Raw genomic sequence first — 19,667 nt, 5'->3', positions numbered from 1 at the left:
CTTCAAAAAGTAAAAATTTTAAAGCGTTGCTCTTTGTCTTAGTTGTGACTTCCCTTGATTTTAGGAGGAGGAGGTTTGGGGCTGTGTACCCTTTGAAACTTTACAATGCCTGCTTGTTTATATTTTCTTTCTAGGGACTTTTGGGCAGGCAGAACCATGGGAAATTTTCACACCTGCCTCCTGGAAACATCCCAGGGTTCCCTATGAAATCTTGATAGACCCACAAAGCATGCCAATTCACCCCATGCTAGAAGGAGAGCCACCTGTCTTACAACTCATAAACACAGAGCCAAGTAATGTAACTCTGGAAAACTCCTTATCTAAGGTTTGTGTATAGACAGCAAAGTGGGGTGTATTTCATGTGGGCTGGCTGTTTTGCATGCCTTGCTGATTTAGTAAAGTGCACATGTAGGAAAATGATGGAATGGATTTATGTAAGGCATTTGTAAGGCAAATGGATTTAAACTGTCTAGCTATAGGTCTCAAAATATAAATGGGGAATCATTAAGCAGGTGTATTTCAAGTGGGGGCCTACAGGCATCAGTTCTGACCCTACCCTGTTCAACGTTTTTTATCAATTACCTGAAAGAAAACAAAATCATTATTGGTGAAGTTTTGGGGAGTCGTAAATAAAGAACTAGTCACTGCTGCAGTGTTTTCTGGATTGTTTGGTAAGTTGGGTACTAGCAAATGTGTTTCAGTAGGGCCAAAGTCATACATCTAGGTCTGAAGAATGCAGGCGCCATGCTCACAGGATAGGGGATGCTATCCTAGGAAATAGTGACTCTGAAAAGACTTGAGCTATGGTGGACAATCAGCTTAACGTGAAATTCCTGTGCAACACTATGGCCAAAAGAGAATATAGAGTAGGAGGAGAGAGATTACCTTTGTATCTGGCACTGGTGCAACCACTACTGTGTCCAGTTCTTGTGTCCACAATTGAGAAGGATGTTGATAAATCATAGAGGGTTTAGAGAAGAACCAAGAGAATAATTAAAGGATTGGAAAATACACCTTACACGAGATTGAAGGAACTCAATCCGTTTAGCTTAAGAAAAGGTTAGGAGTGACTTGACCATAGTTTCAGTATCTACACGGGGAACAGATTTTTAATAATGGCCTCTTCCATCTAGCAGAGAAAGGTATAACAAGATCCAATAGCTGGAAGCTAAAGCTAGACAAATTCAGACTAGAAATAAGACATAAATGTTTAATAGTGAGGGTAATCAACCCCTGAAACAACTTAAAGGTTGTGGTACATTCTCCAGCACTAGAATCTTTTAACTCAAGATTGGATGTTTTCCAAAAAGTTATGCTCTGATTCAAACAGAAATTAATTCAGGGAAGTCCTATGACCTTGTTATGCAGGTCAGACTAAATGACCATGATAGTCCTTTTTGGCCTTATATCTGTGAATAGACAACTTACATCCCCGTTTTCATTTCTTACCTTTAAACCATAGTGTCTAGGACTTTTTCTCCTGAAAATCCTAGCCCAGGTGCACACAGTTGTGTTGCAGTGCAGCTGAAGACTACATGTGAGCATAGTTAACATTAGACTAGGCACAGGCCCCTGCATTGAACATATGTAAGTATCTGGCCCCTGGCATCCCTGTGCCTTTACTTGCAAGTACTCATCATATTGGGGAAAAGGTGTGGGAACAAAATGGGTTTGTTTCTTCTGAGTTCTCAGTATCCGTTTCACACTATAGGGATTGCTCTAGTTTCACTGTCTTTTCTCTTTTTAAAAAGTGATCAGTGTGTAGTGGTTCAAGCCAGTGTTCTCTTGAAAAGAATTCCCATAAATCTTCCATTCCAATTATCTGTCTGGCTCCTGATTAGTCTTTTTCCATATATAAGATAGAACAAACTGTGATCTGAATCTCAACAAGACTAAAGATCAGGCAGACTGGCATAGTGGGCTATAGGAATTAGTTTCTTTTAAAATAAAATCCATTATGAGGAAGAAGTTCTCCTGGTAGTCTAGCAATCAAGGCAATTTTCCTTCTCAAACCAGAATGCTGTATCAGTAAAAAATTTTTTTGAAATAAGTAGGTAAAAGTAGTTTACCAGAGTTCAGTCCACATACATGAAGCTAAAATTGATAGTATCCCATGCTGTATCCTAAATAGTAAGGAAATACTGAGTAAAGAGTGCATGCAGCCTGCTAAATGCATATTCTTACCAATACAATCTGCACACGCTTGAAGAATTGTCACAATAAGGGTTCATGCAAATTGAGGCCTTACTTAAGATTGTAACCTGAGAACCTTCCAAAAAATGTAACAATTAACATACATGTATGACATTGAATACATTTAATTCATCCCTCATCCCAGTTTTAAAGCAACTGTTTTCTTCCAAAAAATGTTTAAATTGTTTACTCAGACTTGTAAAGGTGCCCCAGAAGTGACAGGATTAGATAGGACCATCATGACAGTAACATGAAGAAATGTAGTGGCAGTCTAAATACTTCCTGCATTGCTAAGTGTTCTTTTGGTGCATTTTTAGCATGAAGTGAGCTATAACCCCAAATTTCCCCAAGTCACCAAGCCTGACCTGGATATCAAAGAGGAAATCAACCAGCGGGCTTATGCACAAGCTTTGGGTAAAAGGTAAAATGAAAACAAGGCCACCAGGTAAATTAGTTTTTCCCCACTTTCAAAACAAATTAATAATTCATGCTTTCAATTTTCTTTCCCTAGATTGAAGCAGGAGCATTACAAGAAGATAAACAGACCACTTGCTCCTGGGGGCCAGAGTACATATCACATAATCAACAGCTGTGAAGCTGTCATTGCTCCACCAATATGTGAAAAGCCTGACTTGTCTGTTCTTGGCACAGTCTACTTTTATGAAGAATCATTAGGGGAAGATTAGAGCAATAATTCTGTAGGTAAACTGAGCACATGACGATGTGTCTCTTCAGTGGTAGCAAAGCAATTTGTTATTTTTGTTCCTGGTCTAATTTTTCCTCTGTTGTTTTGACAGAAATAAACTTAAAATAGGCAGCTGTTTCTTAATCACTTCTGGACAATTTATCCTTCTAAGCTTCCTACTATAGTGGCTCATCAGTTAATTCTATAGAGCTGGACTTATGTGGCATTTAAACAAGAATTATATAAGCACAAAGTGAAACCAGAACGTGACTGTTAAATAAACAATTCCCTATTAGCTAGAACCTGGTGATATAATAGCACTGTGGAGGCATAGTACATCTGCACACTTAAGGCCTCAGCAGCCTTGTTGTAGGTCTAGTGAGACTTATGTAACCAGCTCTCTGGCTTTGGGGGGTCCAAGCTATGGTTGTATTGCATATACGCCTGGGGCACTTCTGCACCGAAAAATTAAAAAATTCATGCACAATATTTTAAAGTTCTGCAAAATTCTGCATATTTTTTGTCAAAATAACACAATGTAATCATACCAGTTTCAATTATTTGTGGTCATTTATTTCAAAATACCTGTCAGCAAATAACAGTACAGACAACAAAAAAAATTCAGGAAATGTTTCTTGACAAATATTCATTAGTTAGGCATCTTAATACAGAACTCTGAGTAATAATTCATTCAAACTACACTACAGAACCATATTTCCCACACCCCTCAGAAACAGTGCAAAGGCTGTTGGAGTGAGGGGTAATGGAGGATCTGAGGGAGAGGGAAGTAAATTGCTGGGAAGGAGCCTGGGTATGAACTTAGAGGGTTGTTGGGTATGGGTGGGAAAAGTATGGACCAGGTTTTTTCGGGGGCAGGGTGGGATTGTTAGGGAGCTTCCCCCATGCAGACCCTGGCTGACTCCTAGCCTCTCCCATTCAGTCAGGCACACCTGCCCCTGTCCCCATGTGTTCCTTCACCCCGCAGACACCCACTCCCCCATCTGGCTCTGTACCCCTGTTCTTGCCCCCATTCAGCCACCCTCTGTCCCCTCTCCCCCTCCATCACCATGTGGGCCTGTGCCTCCACTCCCATTCAGCCCCTGCCCTGGTCCATCCTCCCCAACTAGCCTTTATGAGCCTGCATCTGACGCCCCGCCCCCAGAACCCTATGCTATCTATCTCCCCCTAGCCCCCATCTCCTGACCTGGCCTGACAAGCACTGCAAAGGCAGGCAGGCTCTTTCTCTGCCTGAGCTCGCTGGGAGCAGCTGCTGTGTTCTATTGCCACAGTGCCCTCAGGTGGGCAAAAGACAGAACTGCAGCAACATTTTGGATGAAGCTTTTTTCCACACAAAAAATTAAAAACATGCATGGCTCATTAACTATGTGCACATGCTGTAGTGCAGAATTCCCCCAGGAGTAGCATATGCACCTGACATGGAGTAGATCAGTACTGGGAACGTGAGCAGTGATCAGAAGAGCCTGCCCTGTCAAACAGTGTGCTGATACTACAGCTACTTATGGTAGCTCAGGAGGGGCCAAGGCATGAGGGAACTGAGCAACTGGGTAAAAGTTGCAGGCAGGAGTATGCCCCCATCAGAGCTAGTGGAGGAGGCAGGAACAGAAACAGGACCAGGAAAAGGGTGTAACTGGCTTCCTTAGTGCTGACTAATCAGGTATGGGCTGCACAATTAAATCGACTCTGTTCAGTGGTGCCAAGCTTACCCTTTTGTTTGTAGTACTTAAGTTGTTCTTTATAGCAGCAAGCAAGCCTCTCCCAGCTGCATGCTACTGTCCTGTAGCTCTTATTGGGCTGTCTATTTAACAGGAAGGCTTCACTACCACATTGTGTCCTCCACATCAATTGTTTCTTTGCAAGAAATTCCTGAGGGGAGAATCTTAATCTTTACCTGGCTTTTTAAGATGGCCCTCCACCAAAGCTGCTTAGCATAGGAGAAAAGAGAGCTCCCTTTTCTCTAACTGGTATTCTGTGAGATAGGTTGCTCATGTCCATTCCACAGTAGGTGTGTGCACTCGCCCCATGCACTCGAAGTTTTTCCCTTAGCAGTACCCATAGAGGAGCACCCTAGCAACCTCAGCATGGCACAGTATGAGGGGTGCTGTGTGCCCTCCCCCCAGTTCCCTCTTACCGGAAAACTCCAACCGTGGGGAAGGAGGGCAAGATGTGGAATGGACATGAGCACCACAGCTCAAAGCATACCAGCTATGGAAAAGGTAACTGTCTTTTCTTCTTCGAGTGATTGCTCATGTGCATTCCACAGTAGGGGATTCCCAAGCTATACCTCTTGGAGGTGGGTAGGAGCTCACAGACACTCAGGATGGAGCACTGCCCTGCCTGGGTTTCTCCAAGGCAGCATAAGCAACTAGCGTATGGGTCACTTATGGGCATAGACTGTTTACAAGTGCTGCACAACTTAAAGCTTGGGGCACAGCCCCAGCTACGGTTGCTAGTACCTGTAGTTTTAAAAGTTTAAAGTTTTTTTTTTGTTTTTTTTTTTTAAAAAGCACTAAATAGTCCAAACTGGACGGCTACAGCAAGGAGCTAGAGCAGTGGTCCCCAACCTTTTTGTGGCCAGTAGCACATTCATGTTTTCAGAAGAGTGTGGCAGGCGCCAACAATTTTTCAAGGCTTATTTTGTATTTGTACATTAAATAATATGAAAAACATCATATTTAATATTCTTCCCACTCTGCGTTGAAGTAATATGGACGTTGTCTCTTATTTGACCCACTCATTTTGGAGCAAAATGTTAAAAAAATAAATTGCAAAGCACAAGAAAACAGCAGTATCAGTACAGGAAAAATACTCACATACAGGGCTGGCTCCAGCCACCAGTGGAGCAAACAGGTGCCTGTGTCAGCACATGCTATGGGGCAGCATTTGGTCCATTCTGCAGAGGCGGAGCGTTGTTTTGTTTGTCTTTTTTTGGCGGCAGTTCTGGGCAGTGCAGGGAGAAGCCTGAGAAAAGCTGCGCAGCCTGCAAACCCGGAGTACTCTGTCCCCAGCAGGCGGGGGGCCCTGGCATCTCTCCCCTGCTGGGCACTAGGCGGGCCCCGTGCCTGCCGGGGACAGAGTACACCGGCGCCTGCAGCCCTGGAGTTCTCTGTGCCTGGCCGGCACGGCGCTGCTTCTCTCTGGCTAAGCCGCGGCCCTGCGCCTGCCGGAGACAGAGAGCACTGGCACCCGCAGCCCTGGAGTTCTCTAGCCTCGGCAACTGCAGGGCTGCGGGTTCTTTCCCCTGCTGAGCACTAGGCGGGTGCACATAAATGCCCCGGCAGGCGCCACGTTGGGGACCACTGAGCTAGAGCATAGCAGTTCCTTCTTGCTGCCAGTGACGGTGCTTTGGAACTGGGGGGGGAAGGAGCACGCAGCGCCTCTTGTACCATGCTGTAGTGGCATCGCTAGGGGCACACCCCTACAGGTACTGCTAGGGAAAACCTGTCACCAGTGCACGTGGCAAGCACGCGCACACAATGTGGAATGCACATGAGCAAACACTCAAGAACATTGCATTTACCATGTTTGTTTAGGATCAACTCCTTTCTGAGAAAGGCCAAGAAAGACTTCTGATTGATTTTTAGTATCTCAACTGCAAATTGTCTCTTTAGATCCACTTTCAAAGCTTTTGAAAGTTTTATGCCCAGCCTTTGCTATTTTAAGTTTCCAGGCAGTCATGCTGTTCCCAGGTGCATGCTGGTTTGTGCAGTTAAAGAGTAACAAGCTGTTTCTGCTTGGGTAGGCTGAGTATCACAACTCCAATTTTTTCACACTCAATGGGAGGGCAGGAGGAAGTTCTGTAAGCTTTTGCTCACACAACACAGCTATTTGGCTTTATTTTCTTTACCATTTGTGACAAGACAGTCACACTGAAAACAGCACTGAACATAATCATCCCAGCATTTTAGAAAATACCAGTTAGATGAACTTTATTATTAAAGCTCAGTAAAAGGTTTCACAACAAGACAAACAGGATCAGCATCTCCTTCATTTTGCTTTCTCCACATGCAAATGTACTGTTTTAACAAGATGAAATCTACTACTTAACATGCTACTTAACACCTTTCACCATCTTACTAGTCAGCTAGGGTACAGGACAGTGATAAAGAATGAAGCTTAGGACAGGAGGTTTATTTTGTTCATTGTAAATTGAACAGGCACTGGCTTTATACAGATATGCCAAATCAGAGGTCAAATGGAAGAAAACTACCTTGGCATCTACAAATGCCTTTGACTATTTCAGTTACAATCCTGGTGAAGGAGCAGTAAGTATCATAGCAAAACTGATTTCATCCTTACTGAAGCTAACGGTTAAATACTGCACAGAAGCTTAGTATGAGTTCACAATTCCACAGGAATCTGAAAAGTTACCAAGTCAATTTTGCCTTTTACGGTAGTCATGATCAGCTCTTTACTCCCCCGCCCCGCCATCATACACCACATTCCAGACAACCGTATGAAAAAAATATAAATAGTTCCCAGAACTATGTTACCCCTGCACAATCACATACTAAAGCAACAATATTTTCCTTTCATGAGATCAAATTGCTCAATACAATGCAGTAGTCTAGTCCAAGTCCATGCTCGTGGTGTTTTTATCGTTCGGATGACAATCACCATTTTGTTGAGGGATTTCAGCATTATTTTTATCTTCTTCAATACCTTCATTTGTATTAAGACTGGGTCCATTCAATGGATTTTCCTCTTTAGGAGAATCAACATTTGGTTTTGGTTGCATCACTACTGGCTCACACACATTGTGTAATTCCTAAAATAAAAAGAGGCACTCAGAATACAATTCATGCGATCAGCAAGCTACCTGATGAGCTAGCACCGCTGTTCAGAGATTGTTCGATTCCCAGGATCTTTGCTTCCTGAGCACAGAGAGACTGGATATATACTACCCCTAACATATCTAGTTTACTTTTTAAACAGGTTATATTAAAGTTCTTTATACAACACTTGAGCACTTGAAATAAAAAAAAAAATCCAATCTCTCAGAAATGTTGCATTGCTTTAAATACTTCCTTACACACCCTGTTATATTTGTATTTACGTACTATTTACAGACAATGAATTTTTAACTCTACTGAAAGATGTTTGTATTGTAAGTTTATCTGCCTAACATATATATAGTAAAAACAATTTTTACACAATAGATTGTAGCTTCATCCCTCCCTTGCTACTCAGATTATTATCCTTTAGAGCTGCCAACCAGTTAGAACATACACTGATCTCTAAATAAGGGCCTAGCTATATCACTAGTCAGTGATTAGAATTAATTTCAGCACTAACCTTTAGCTTTGCTTTGATTTCACTTGCATGTACAACTGGATCCTGATCAGGGCTCATTTTAGCCTGGGCATTCATAACATTACTCATCCATTCCATCATTTCCTTGACACATTTCTCTACTTCTATCATTTCTGATTCATCAATGTGAATGTATTTCTCATCCTGCATGGAGTTGAATATTTTGGGTTTGTCAATAAGAACCCATTCAATGATATCAGATTATCCAGACAGACCATCCAAGTTGTGTTCTCTCACTATCTAAATATGTTACATTACTGCTTACTCTGGAAAGAAAACAAGTTCACCACAACAAGAAGCACCATGAAACACCAAGGCAGAATCAAACCCATTTCTGTGTTTGAGAAACAATCGCACAGCGAGGGCGGTGGGCTTTACAATGATTTACTAGGGATAACATACCTAGAATTGGGTACGTTCATACTTAATAGGGCAAATCCTGCCACCCTTGAAAAGCCACGTATTAGGTTCTGTAGAGTATAATCCAACCTTCTTAGGGCTCCAGTCAGTGCTGTAGGTGGGGGCAATAGAGGGAGAAAAGGTATCCACCTGCACAGTCTGGGATTTTGGCTGGCCTTAGATGGGAGAATTTGGATTTATAAAAATGAAAGCTTGAGTCAACCAGAAGTTCCCTTTCATAGCTGGATGAGTCAATTGAATCAGACACCCAACTGCTTTGATATTTCTGGACCACATGATATTAATTAGGGCTGTCATGCAATAAAAAATTAATCACAATTAATTGCATTGTTAAACAACAATAGAATACCATTTATTTAAATATTTTGGATGTTTTCCACATTTTCAAATATATTGATTTCAATTACAGCACAGAATACAAAGTGTACACTGCTCACTTTATTTTTTATTTCAAGTATTTGCACTGTAAAACAAAAACAAAGTATTTTTCAACTCCCCCATTACAAGTACTGCAGTGCAATCTTTATCATGAAAGTTTAAGTTCAAATGTAGAATTATATACCAAAAACTGCATTCAAAAATAAAACCCATGTAAAATTTTAGAGCCTGCAAGTCCACTCAGTCCTACTTCTTGTTTAGCCAACTGCTCAAATTTGTTTACATTTGCAGGAGATAAACGCTGCCTGCTTCTTGTTTACGATATCACCTGAAAGTGAGAACAGGCGTTTGCATGGCACTGTTGTAGCCGGCATTGCAATGTATTTCCATGCCAGATACACTAAAGATTCATATGTCCCTTCATACTTCAACCACCATTCCAGAGGACATGTGTCCATGCTGATGACGGGTCTGCTTGATGATAAGCCAAAGCAGCGTGGACCGACGCATGCTCATTTTCATTATCTGAGTCAGATGCCACCAGCAGAAGCTTGATTTTCTTTTTTGGTGGTTCGGGTTCTATAGTTTCCGCATCAGAGCATTGCTCTTTTAAGACATCTGAAAGCGTGCTCCACACCTCATCCCTCTTCAGATTCTTAAACCTTGGGTCCAGTGCTGTAGCTATCCTTAGAAATCTCACATTGGTACCTTCTTTGTGTTTTGTGAAATCTGCAGCGAAAGTGTTCTTAAAAGGAACATGTGCTTGGCCATCATCCAAGACTGCCATAACATGAAATATATGGCAGAATGCGGGTAAAACAGAGCAGGGGACATTTAACTCCTTAGAGGAGAATTGTGTCACAAGTTTAATTAACACTTTTTTTTTTTTTTAAACGAGTGTCATCAGCATGGAAGCATGTCCTCGCTAATGGTGGCTGAAGCATGAAGGGGCATACAAATGTTTAGCATATCTGGCATGTAAATATCTTGCAATGCCAGCTACAAAAGTGCCATGTAAATGCCCATTCTCACTTTCAGGTGACATTGTATTTAAGAAGAGGGCAGCATTATCTCCTGTAAATGTAAACAAACTTGTTTATCTTAGCGATTGGCTGAACAAGAAGTGAGACTGAGTGGACTTGTAGGCTCTGAATTTTACAATATTTTGTTTTTCAGTGCAGTTATGTAACAAAACAAAAAAAAAAAATGTACATTTGCAAGTTGCACTTTCACACCAAAGATTGCACTACAGTACTTGTATGAAGTGAATTGAAAAATACTATTTCTTTTGTTTATTTTACAGTGCAAATATTTGTAATACTTTGATTTCAATTACAACACAAAATACAATATATATAAAAATGAAGAAAAACATCCAAAATATTTAAATACATTTAATTTAGTATTCTATTAAGAGTGCGATTAATCGCGATTTTTTTTTTTAGTTAATAGTGTGAGTTAATTGCAATTAATTGACAGCCCTAATATTAATGCAAGTTTGCACTTTAAAAAAAAAAATTGTTTTCTAGCCCTTCTGGCCATGAAGAAACCCAGTCTGAATGGGGCCCTGATGCAGTCCTGTCAGACTGGCTAAACCAGCTTTGATTGTTGTGAATTACCCCCATTCACAAAAACAGTGTATTGGCTCCAAAACCCAATGACACCTAGGACCAACCAGATTTCCAAAGGGCAGGTGTGCTATTGTGACTAATCTCATGTCAATGGTCAAATAACAGGCACAAATAGAACATACACAAGTTATTATCTTAGGCTTTTGTACAGACACTCATCACTGGCATCTGAGCCACTTCTCCAATAAAGTTGGAAGAGCACAAAACTTAACTGAACTTTTTGAGCCAAGAATTTTTGTGCAAATGCCCTTTTTGGCCATAGATACTGAGCAACTCAGGTTCAGACTCATTGTCTGTGGGAGATTTGCTGTGGACAGACTATGTTCTTAATTGTGTAGGCCCAGCATACAGGGTGCCAATAAGTAAACAGCCCACTTGACAAGGAGTTTGACACCACTGCCATCTGGTGCAAGTCTGAATGAAATAGCACAGACAAAAGTCAGTCCCCTCCTACTCCCAACCCATTCCCTGTGAGGCTACTTACCTTGTCCCTGTATTCTCCTGCTATTTTGGCATAGTGTTGAAGCTTGTGTCCAAGTTCTTCCAATACTCGTGGTCGCTCCTCAGCTTCTTGGTATCGCATTTCAATTGGAGTACCTAGTTTCTATAGAAAGTAATATTTTCTATGCATTTCGTAATTCAAACCTACGTTTACAAAAAAAGTCATTCCTGCAGTATTTTGAAAGTTACATTATACAAGAGTGCAAATGGACCTACCTTTAATTCATCCAATTTATCTATGTACACCTGTTTAGCTTGGTCCTCTCCATCCTCATACAACCAATCTTCTATCTCTGTTAGGAATGCAGAGAATCTTTGAAGATCCTAAGATAAAATTTGGATGCAGTTTAGAATGCCAATCAAGCCAAAATACTTAGAAAGTAAATGAAAAAAGGAGTACAACTGCAGCATGGTCTGTTACAAAGAAGGCTATTTTATGCCAGTGGCATAAAATACAAGATATAAAGATAATTTAAAACCACACTTGTATAACAGCATTTGTTTCTGCACTGAGAACAGGTTGGTTTGAACAAAGAACCCAGCCCAGTAATCTGTCTTGACATTGCATGCTTTCCTGTGTGACTATGGAAAGGCACTACCAAATTCATTTTTTTCTGCCTCATATTGAGGGGACACAGTATTGCAGGCAAGGCACTCATTTCAAGTCTCCTAGCTGGGAAATGCATTTACTACTGCAATTTCTAGAAGTCTATGCAAGTCAAGCTAAGCTACAAGGGCGAACGCGGATGAAGGCAAAGCTAACAGAAGTCTGTCTATTCCCTAATACAGTTTTACCAACTAAAATAAAAGCTGGACAGCCTTCAGAAAGAAAACAAACAAAAAAACCTTGCACTGAACAAGATAATATGGGTACTGTGTCTTCTTTGGATATATTTTCAAGAGTCACAAAGGTCTGTTTTGACAACATCTATGCGTTTGGACAACTCTGATAATATTCAGCAAGACAGGCTGGACCAAATGCTGTCCTTTAGAAAATACAAGGGCAATTTTAGTAGACATTGTACAGCACACTGCCTTTTGATTTTAATGGATCAAAATGTGGCAGGTGTTTGCACGTCATCTCATCTTTCAAATATTTAACCTAGATCCAAGCATGGCTTTGTTGAATAGAATGTTTACTTCTAAAAAAAGTTTAATTGATCAGTTATCTGTGGGAGGATCAATTGGCCAGTGATATGTTTTAGAGGTGAAACTGCTGGAGATTCTCTTTGAAGAGGAGTTTAACACCATTGCTTCCTCCCCTTTCATCTCCTTTCTTTTCTCTTCCTGCTTCACCTCCCCATCACCAGATACCTCCACTTATTCACTCTCTGCTCTCATCCCTTCCACTTGTCCTCAGTGCCTTCCACTCCAGGTCTCAGCCTAGTCTTCCTTGCAGTCTTCAATGGTTATTTAACTAGTTTACAACTAATCAAATTCAGACTGATCTATTACAGTTTTTACACACTATAGTAGAACCTCAGAGTTACGAACACCAGGAGTTAAAAACTGACCAGTCAACCACACACCTCATTTGGAACCAGAAGTATGCTATCAGGCAGAAGCAGACACAAAAAGAAAAGCAAATACAGTACAGAATTGTGTTAAACATAAGCTACTAAAAATAAAGTTTAAAATAATATTTGACCAGGTAGGGAAACTTTCTGTGCGTCATTTAAATTAAAATGGTTAAAAGCAGCATTTTTCTTCTGCATAGTAAAGTTTCAAAACTTTATTAAGTTGATGTTCAGTTGTAAACTTTTGAAAGAACCACCATAACATTTAGTTCAGAGTTACAACCAACCTCCATTCCCACAGTGTTCGTAACTCTGGGGTTCTACTGTAACTGCAATCATTTTTGCAAAACTAATTCAACTCCAGAAGATAAGCAATTGAACAATAGCTGCCTAACTAAGATTTTCAGATATCTACAGTACAGGTACGAGGGCAGAATTTCACCACAAATAAGCAGGACAATTGTTTTATGCTAATGTTTCAGGTAAACAACTGACTTTAATAGCATACCTCTTCACAAACAAACTTTTCATATGGTCCTGATAACTTATCCCTGAACTCATACACATATTCTTCCACAGCATTTTTTGCATCATTTCTTTCCTTCTCCAGCTTGTCTTGCATGATCATCTTGCCCTTTTTGATCATAGGAAAAAAAGCAAGTACTTTAGTAAAACAAATTTAAACTTAAAAAGCAGCCTTACAAAAAAAAGACTATAATGAAGGCCTTACTTGCACAGTTTCAGCAACAATATGAATTAACAGTGGAGTGAACTAAAAAATGGAGACTCTCCTGAAGGTTCAGATGGTTTTTAAACATTAGGTGACCTCATTACATAGATCATTGCTGTAATGCTATAATTCAAAGTGACATTACAATGTTGCTAACATTTGCAGTCAGGAACTTAAATGAGGCATTGCATTAACTCATTATGAATGTATTAGTGGCAGGAGTCTATTTTCAGGTTTTTTTAATGTAAAGTTTCAAGTTGCTCAAAACTAGTCACTGAATAATAGTAAGCAAGAATCAGTCTCCCTCACCAAGATTACTGAACTCACCTCTGTTTTGATATACATGTTGAGAAGTTCTTTCCCTAACTGCCAGACCAGATTAGCTTCAACAGGCAGCTCTACATTCTTCACCTTTATCTTGGGTTTTTTAGCTTCTGGAGGTTGATCACTTTTCTTCTCATTTGTCTAGATTGGAAGAAAAAAAAATTATATCCATGACTTAGGAGGTGCACTAAAAGGCATTTTCACTGTGATGCTAAAATCCCTCAGCAGAACATGGACCAGTATGTATTTTCTCACTGTTCCTTCAGAATCTCACAAATATATCCTTACAAAGGATTTTGTTTTTCAGCTGCTGTATATCTTACCTTCCCACTTCACCTAGTCAAACGTAACTCATACTTCAGGAGAATGGTGTTGGAAGATAGAAAGGGCAATTGCCAGAAACACTGTCTATTAGCAAGACACAGCAATTCTTGGCAAGTTCTTTTACAGATTAGCACTCAATATTAATGCCTACAGCTACACGCCATCAACCCTAGGATGAAAATTAAGTGCAAATTTTGTTAGCCTGAGGCAGCTTCTTGAAGCCAGTTTTTGTTTGTTTTTAAAACAGTAATTCTCACCCTAAGGCATCAGTACTGACGCTTGAAATAAAAATCAGACTATAAGCCCTTTGTGGCAAGGACTACATCTTGTTTGGTAAGAGGCGTAAACGTATGTTCTAGGTGTCTTCTCAGTCTGGTTTCTCTGCCTACAGTTTAGTCGTGGTAAATTTAGTAAGCTTAGCCTCTAGCAGTTGTTATACAAAGTGAAATACCGTCAAGGTAACGCACATATTATGCAATGCTGCATAAATTGAGACAATAAAGAGAAAGTCTTGTTCCTTGCTGGAAGATCAATTGGAATAGTGAGATTTTGCCAGCTTTATCTTGTCTTAAATAGACAATTATTGGTTATGTTAGACAAAAAAGAAAGTAAAGATGCAAAAGCTACTAAACACAATACACTGCAAGAGCACCGAACTGCCTACTGTGTGTGTGGGGTGTGTGTGTGTGTGGGGGTGTGTGTGTGTGTGTGTGGGGGGGGGGGGGTTACGGTTTAAAATGCCATCATAATAGATTCTAACATTTTTCAATACGAGTTTAAAGGGTCACTCACTTTCTTGGCATCTGGTATTTTGTTTTCTTCAGAGGGAGGTTCTGGTGAAGGGGGAGACTGTGGAGTTGGCTGACCATCAGTTTGTACCTGGGACTGTGATCCAGCTTCATTGTTGTCTTGCTGGATATTTTTCTGAAATGAAAGCCAGGCACAAAGGATGTAGAAAGAATGTGCACTTGTATTTATTAGAAGTTATAGTGTAATTGCTTTCCCACATGCTTTCTTACTTACTGAGCAATAACTCTGTAGTCAATGTATTCATGGAATCATAGGTATAGATGAGAGACTTATCAAGACATCTAGGCCACCCTAACATTGCAGGATTCTCCCCCATTATAGAAAGCCAATAGTTCTTCCCCATGGGTAAGCCATTCAGTAATAATGCAGGATTATGTGCAGGTAATCAAAACTAACTTTATTATGCTACAGTTATTATCATCATACATTAAAGTTTTCCCTATTTGGGGATATACTAACAATCCTGAATGTTAGTTACAAGCAAAAAATCGCTACTGCTATTTGACTCTAGAAAGATATTAAACTAAATGTACAGACTGAATACTTAAATTTAAGTTCCTACTAAAAATGTCAAACTGTTTCCATAATGGGACACAAGCCTGCTTCCGGACATATTTTTCCAAGGAGACTGCACTCAGCTGCCCCCCTTTCTTGTAAAAGTTTTGTTTCTCCTGAAGCCTGCCCCAAACTTAATTACTTTATCTCCCTAGCAGAAGGTATTTATAATTCATCAAGTATTACAAAAGAATGCATATTGTTAAGAACAGTGTGTGCAAGAACAGACCAACTTACATCATCTGAATTCTCTGGAGGCCTTTGGTTCACAATCACCACTTCAGTCTCCACACTGAGAGCTTCATTCTCTTCAGCTTTAACTTGTTCTACCATTGAAGCAGTAGATACACTGAAAATGCCATGAGTATTGACACGGACTTTAACTTTGACTTTAGACCTCTCTCCATCTTTCTGAGCTGCCACATTTTGGACAACGTATCTGCCTAAAAACAAAGGGGATACACAAATTTGTCTGTGTCATTTTAGCTATTTTTCTAGTATGGTATATAGCATCTTTCACAAAAACTGTATTTCCATACATTTGATGGAGTTAATGGAGAAGAGAACGCAAGACGTGAGGCCTAGCTCAGGTGGAGGAAGTTGCAGAGAACTGTCATTCTAACAGTGGAGAGAGGTAGGAAGAACTGATGATCAGGGAGTGAATGTAGAAACCTAAATATTCCAGTGTGGATTTCAGTTTCTCTCCCCCTCAATTTCCATACCAGATGCGCTCAATCTACAGACAAGATGTCTCCCTCCCCCACACCCCAAATACACAAATTTTCAGCCCTGCAAACTCAGCCCAAAATCTGAGTCAGAATTGGGCACTTTGCCTCATCTGCACCACCACCAATGAGAGATTCTAAAAGCCAGATTAGGCCCTCAACATCTCTGAACCAGCTTCAAAGGGGTAGTCATACATGTAGCCCTGCAACTGAATTTAAATAATTCTAATGATGATACACAAAATGAATAAGAATCCAGCCAGTAATTGAGGGGAAGATGAGGGATTAAAAATAAATTAAAAAAAAAACTTTCTGAATCCAGACTGTGGTCTCCAGTCACAACTGTAATAGAAATATAAAATAAAAATAATGAAGAAAGCTCAACCTCCCACGGTTGTGTTGGCTCAAAAGTAACACCCAAGATTTAAAAGGTTACTATAGTAAATGGATATGAGTGAGTCACCAGATCTTGTGTGTATTCAAATTATGCCATTTTAACATAAATTCCTGTTCGGTGTAGAACAGCTCTTTGAAAATACAGAGTCAGATTCCCCCCACACTTTTACAATCTTTACCAGCAACAGCTATCTATTAATATCCTTTGATCCAGATGTCAGAATGTGTTGGTCTTTTACTACTCACACAAAGAACTTCAAAGTGTTGTGAAACTGAGGCCTGGTCTACACTACGCATTTATACCGAATTTAGCAGCGTTAAACCGAATTAACCCTGCACCCGTCCACACACCAAAGCCCTTTATATCGATATAAAGGGCTCTTAATACCGGTATCTGTAATCCTCCCGGAGGGGAGTAGCACTGAAATTGGTATTGCCATGTCGGATTAGGGTTAGTGTGGCCACAAATCGATGGTATTGGCCTCTGGGCGCTATCCCACAGTGCACCATTGTGACTGCTCTGGACAGCTATCTGAACTCGGATGCACTAGCAAGGTAGACAGGAAAAGCCCCGCAAATTTTGGAATTTCATTTCCTGTTTGTCCAGCATGGAGCGCCATCAGCACGGGTGACCATGCAGTCCCAGAATCATTAAAGAGCTCCAGCATGGACTGTACGGGAGATACTGGATCTGATCGCTGTATGGGGAGACAAATCTGTTCTATCAGAGCTCCGTTCCAAAAGACGAAATGCCAAAGCATTTGAAAAAAAAATCTCCAAGGCTATGATAGACAGAGGCCACAGTAGGGACTCAGCACAGTGCTGCGTGAGAAGCGTAACGGAAAGCCAAAGAATCAAATGGACGCTCATGGAGGGAGGGAGGGGGGACGGACTGAGAACTCGTGCTATCCCACAGTTCCCGCAGTCTCCGAAAAGCATTTGCATTCTTGGCTGAGCTCCCAATGCCTGAAGGGTCAAAAACATTGTTGCGGGTGGTTCAGGGTATATGTCATCAATTCCCCCCCCCCCCCGTGAAAGAAAAGGGAAAAAAATCATTTCTCGCCTTTTTTCAATGTCACCGTACGTCTACTGGATGCTGCTGGTAGACACAGTGCTGCAGCGCTGAACAGCAGCATCCCCTCCCCTCCTCTCCCTGATGGCAGGCGGTGCAATTGGCTTGGTAACCATCATCATCCCATGAGTGCTCCTGGCTGGCCTCGGTGAGGTCGGCCGGGGTCGCCTGGGCAAAAATGGGAATGACTCCCGGTCATTCCCTTCTTTAAGCTTTTTCTCTGCTGGAGATTCTGTCCTGCCTGGACTATCATAGCAGCTGGAGGCTGCCTCCCCCTCATTTTATCTCACTAAAAAGTCAGTGTTTCTTATTCCTGCATTCTTTATTACTTCATCACACAAATGGGGGGATAACTGCCATGGTAGCCCAGGAGGGGTGGGGGCAGAGGGAAGCAATGGGTGGGGTTGTTGCAGGGGCACCCCCCTAGAATGGCATGCAGCTCATCATTTCTGCGGGACGTCTGGGGCTCTGACCTGGAGCGGCTGTCCTCTCTGGTTCTTTAGTACGCTTGCCCCATATTCTAGGCAGGACTGACTCTACTTTTTGACAAAATACAAAGAAGGGAATGACCTGGGGAGTCATTCCCATTTTTGTCCACGCGCCCCCGGCCGACCTCAGCGAGGCCAGCCAGGAGCACCCATGACAGCAGCAGACAGTACAATGGGACTGGTAACCATCATCGCCAATTTCTAAAGCAGCAGACGGTGCAATAGGGCTGGTAACCGTCTCTGCTACCTTGCAAAGGCAAATGAATGCTGCTGTGTAGCACTGCAGTACCGCGTCTGTCAGCAGCATCCAGTAGACATACGGTGAGAGTGAAAAAAGGCTAAACAGGCTCCATGGTTGCCATGATATGGCGTCTGCCAGGGCAATCCAGGGAAAAAGGGCGCGAAATGATTACCTGCCGTTGCTTTCATGGAGGAAGGATTGAGTGATGACATTTACCCAGAATCACCCGCAACACTGTTTTTGCCCCATCATGCATTGGGATCTCAACCCAGAATTCCAATGGGCGGGGGAAAGTGCGGGAACTATGGGATAGCTACCCACAGTGCAACGCTCCGGAAATCGACGCTAGCCTCGGTACATGGACGCACACCGCCAAATTAATGTGCTTAGTGTGGCCGCGTGCACTCGACTTTATATAATCTGTTTCCAAATACCAGTTTCTGTAAAATTGGAATAATCCTGTAGACATACTCTGAGAAATATATTAGCTAGAGCCAATTGCTGCTGTGCCTGCTTCCCCCTACAGTTCTGGTTCATGCAACTCAAACCATGCAACCTAGAACTTCTGAATATGGATATTTCCTAGTTTTAGTTCAATGTTTAACAACTTTCCTCTGTCATTGAGCTAAAACCAGGAAATATCCATATTCAAAAGTTCCAGGTTGCATGGTTTGAGTTGCATGAAGATGTAGATTGGAGATGGAGTCTCTGCCACACCCGCAGAGAGATGATAGAGAATTATGGGTCATGATTAATTGCCAGTCAATAAAATGCTATTGTAACCAGCAAATATTGGATTATAGATTAGTCAAATGTGTGAAGCTGAAAAATTGATTTCCTTACACTCACTTTTCTAGCTGGCAATTGGAGACTTGAATTCAGATTTAGCTACTTTTTGTGTGTGTGTGTTAAAGCAGATAAACTGGAGCAAGCTCAGATAGTGTTTTGAGACGTATTTAGAAGATTAAGACAGAGAAAAAACCTGCATTAACCTTTTCTTCAGAGGTGATTACATACAAGTGTCCTCTTAGTCAGAAGATCTGGTCCCTTTGCGTACTGAGTTATGTCTGCTTACTTTACTGACTGAAGTCAGTTCTAAATTTTATTTTGTCTTGCAAAACGAATACAGCTATAGGAGCGTGACTTGCATTCTCTTCTGGCTCACATGTCACAACTACTAACTCAATTCTGAATGAAGAAACTAGCTTGATTGTGTGAACCAGTACCAAACTGACTTTCAAATTCCAGGTAAAGTTTTCAGGGTTGACGTTAAATCTTTTTACTTGTAAAACTGTACATATGTTATTAATTACTGTAGACAAACATGAACCCTACAATGCCTTTGT

At 41.2% G+C, this 19,667-nt stretch overlaps 2 protein-coding genes across 4 annotated transcripts in view; one reads left to right on the top strand and one right to left on the bottom strand.

The window, feature by feature from the left end:
- Positions 1–5,290, top strand: part of LOC123370131 (WD repeat-containing protein 49-like) — a 90,200-nt gene extending 84,910 nt beyond the window's left edge. For 2 of the 3 annotated variants that reach the window (XM_045016395.1, XM_045016387.1), the window contains exons 28-30: positions 135–325; positions 2,511–2,614; positions 2,705–5,290. In XM_045016395.1, the coding sequence (XP_044872330.1) occupies positions 135–325; positions 2,511–2,614; positions 2,705–2,879 (470 nt within the window). In that variant the 3' untranslated portion in view covers positions 2,880–5,290. The remainder of the gene's footprint in view (positions 1–134; positions 326–2,510; positions 2,615–2,704) is intronic. The other variant, XM_045016403.1, reaches the window with a different exon arrangement.
- A 922-nt stretch (positions 5,291–6,212) lies between these two features.
- HSPH1 (heat shock protein family H (Hsp110) member 1) overlaps positions 6,213–19,667 on the bottom strand; it is a 30,954-nt gene continuing 17,499 nt past the window's right edge. The window contains exons 11-18 of the mRNA XM_045016415.1: positions 15,637–15,842; positions 14,827–14,958; positions 13,714–13,851; positions 13,165–13,290; positions 11,356–11,463; positions 11,123–11,242; positions 8,192–8,353; positions 6,213–7,664 (exon numbers count right to left, since the gene is read on the bottom strand). Coding sequence (XP_044872350.1) covers positions 7,464–7,664; positions 8,192–8,353; positions 11,123–11,242; positions 11,356–11,463; positions 13,165–13,290; positions 13,714–13,851; positions 14,827–14,958; positions 15,637–15,842 — 1,193 coding nt within the window. The 3' untranslated portion in view covers positions 6,213–7,463. The remainder of the gene's footprint in view (positions 7,665–8,191; positions 8,354–11,122; positions 11,243–11,355; positions 11,464–13,164; positions 13,291–13,713; positions 13,852–14,826; positions 14,959–15,636; positions 15,843–19,667) is intronic.

This window comes from Mauremys mutica, chromosome 1 (genome assembly GCF_020497125.1).
Source record: "Mauremys mutica isolate MM-2020 ecotype Southern chromosome 1, ASM2049712v1, whole genome shotgun sequence".
In the NCBI taxonomy this organism is placed as follows: Eukaryota; Metazoa; Chordata; order Testudines; family Geoemydidae; genus Mauremys; species Mauremys mutica.
Note: the sequence above shows the minus strand (reverse complement) of the source record. Positions and strands in the feature narration are given on the sequence as shown.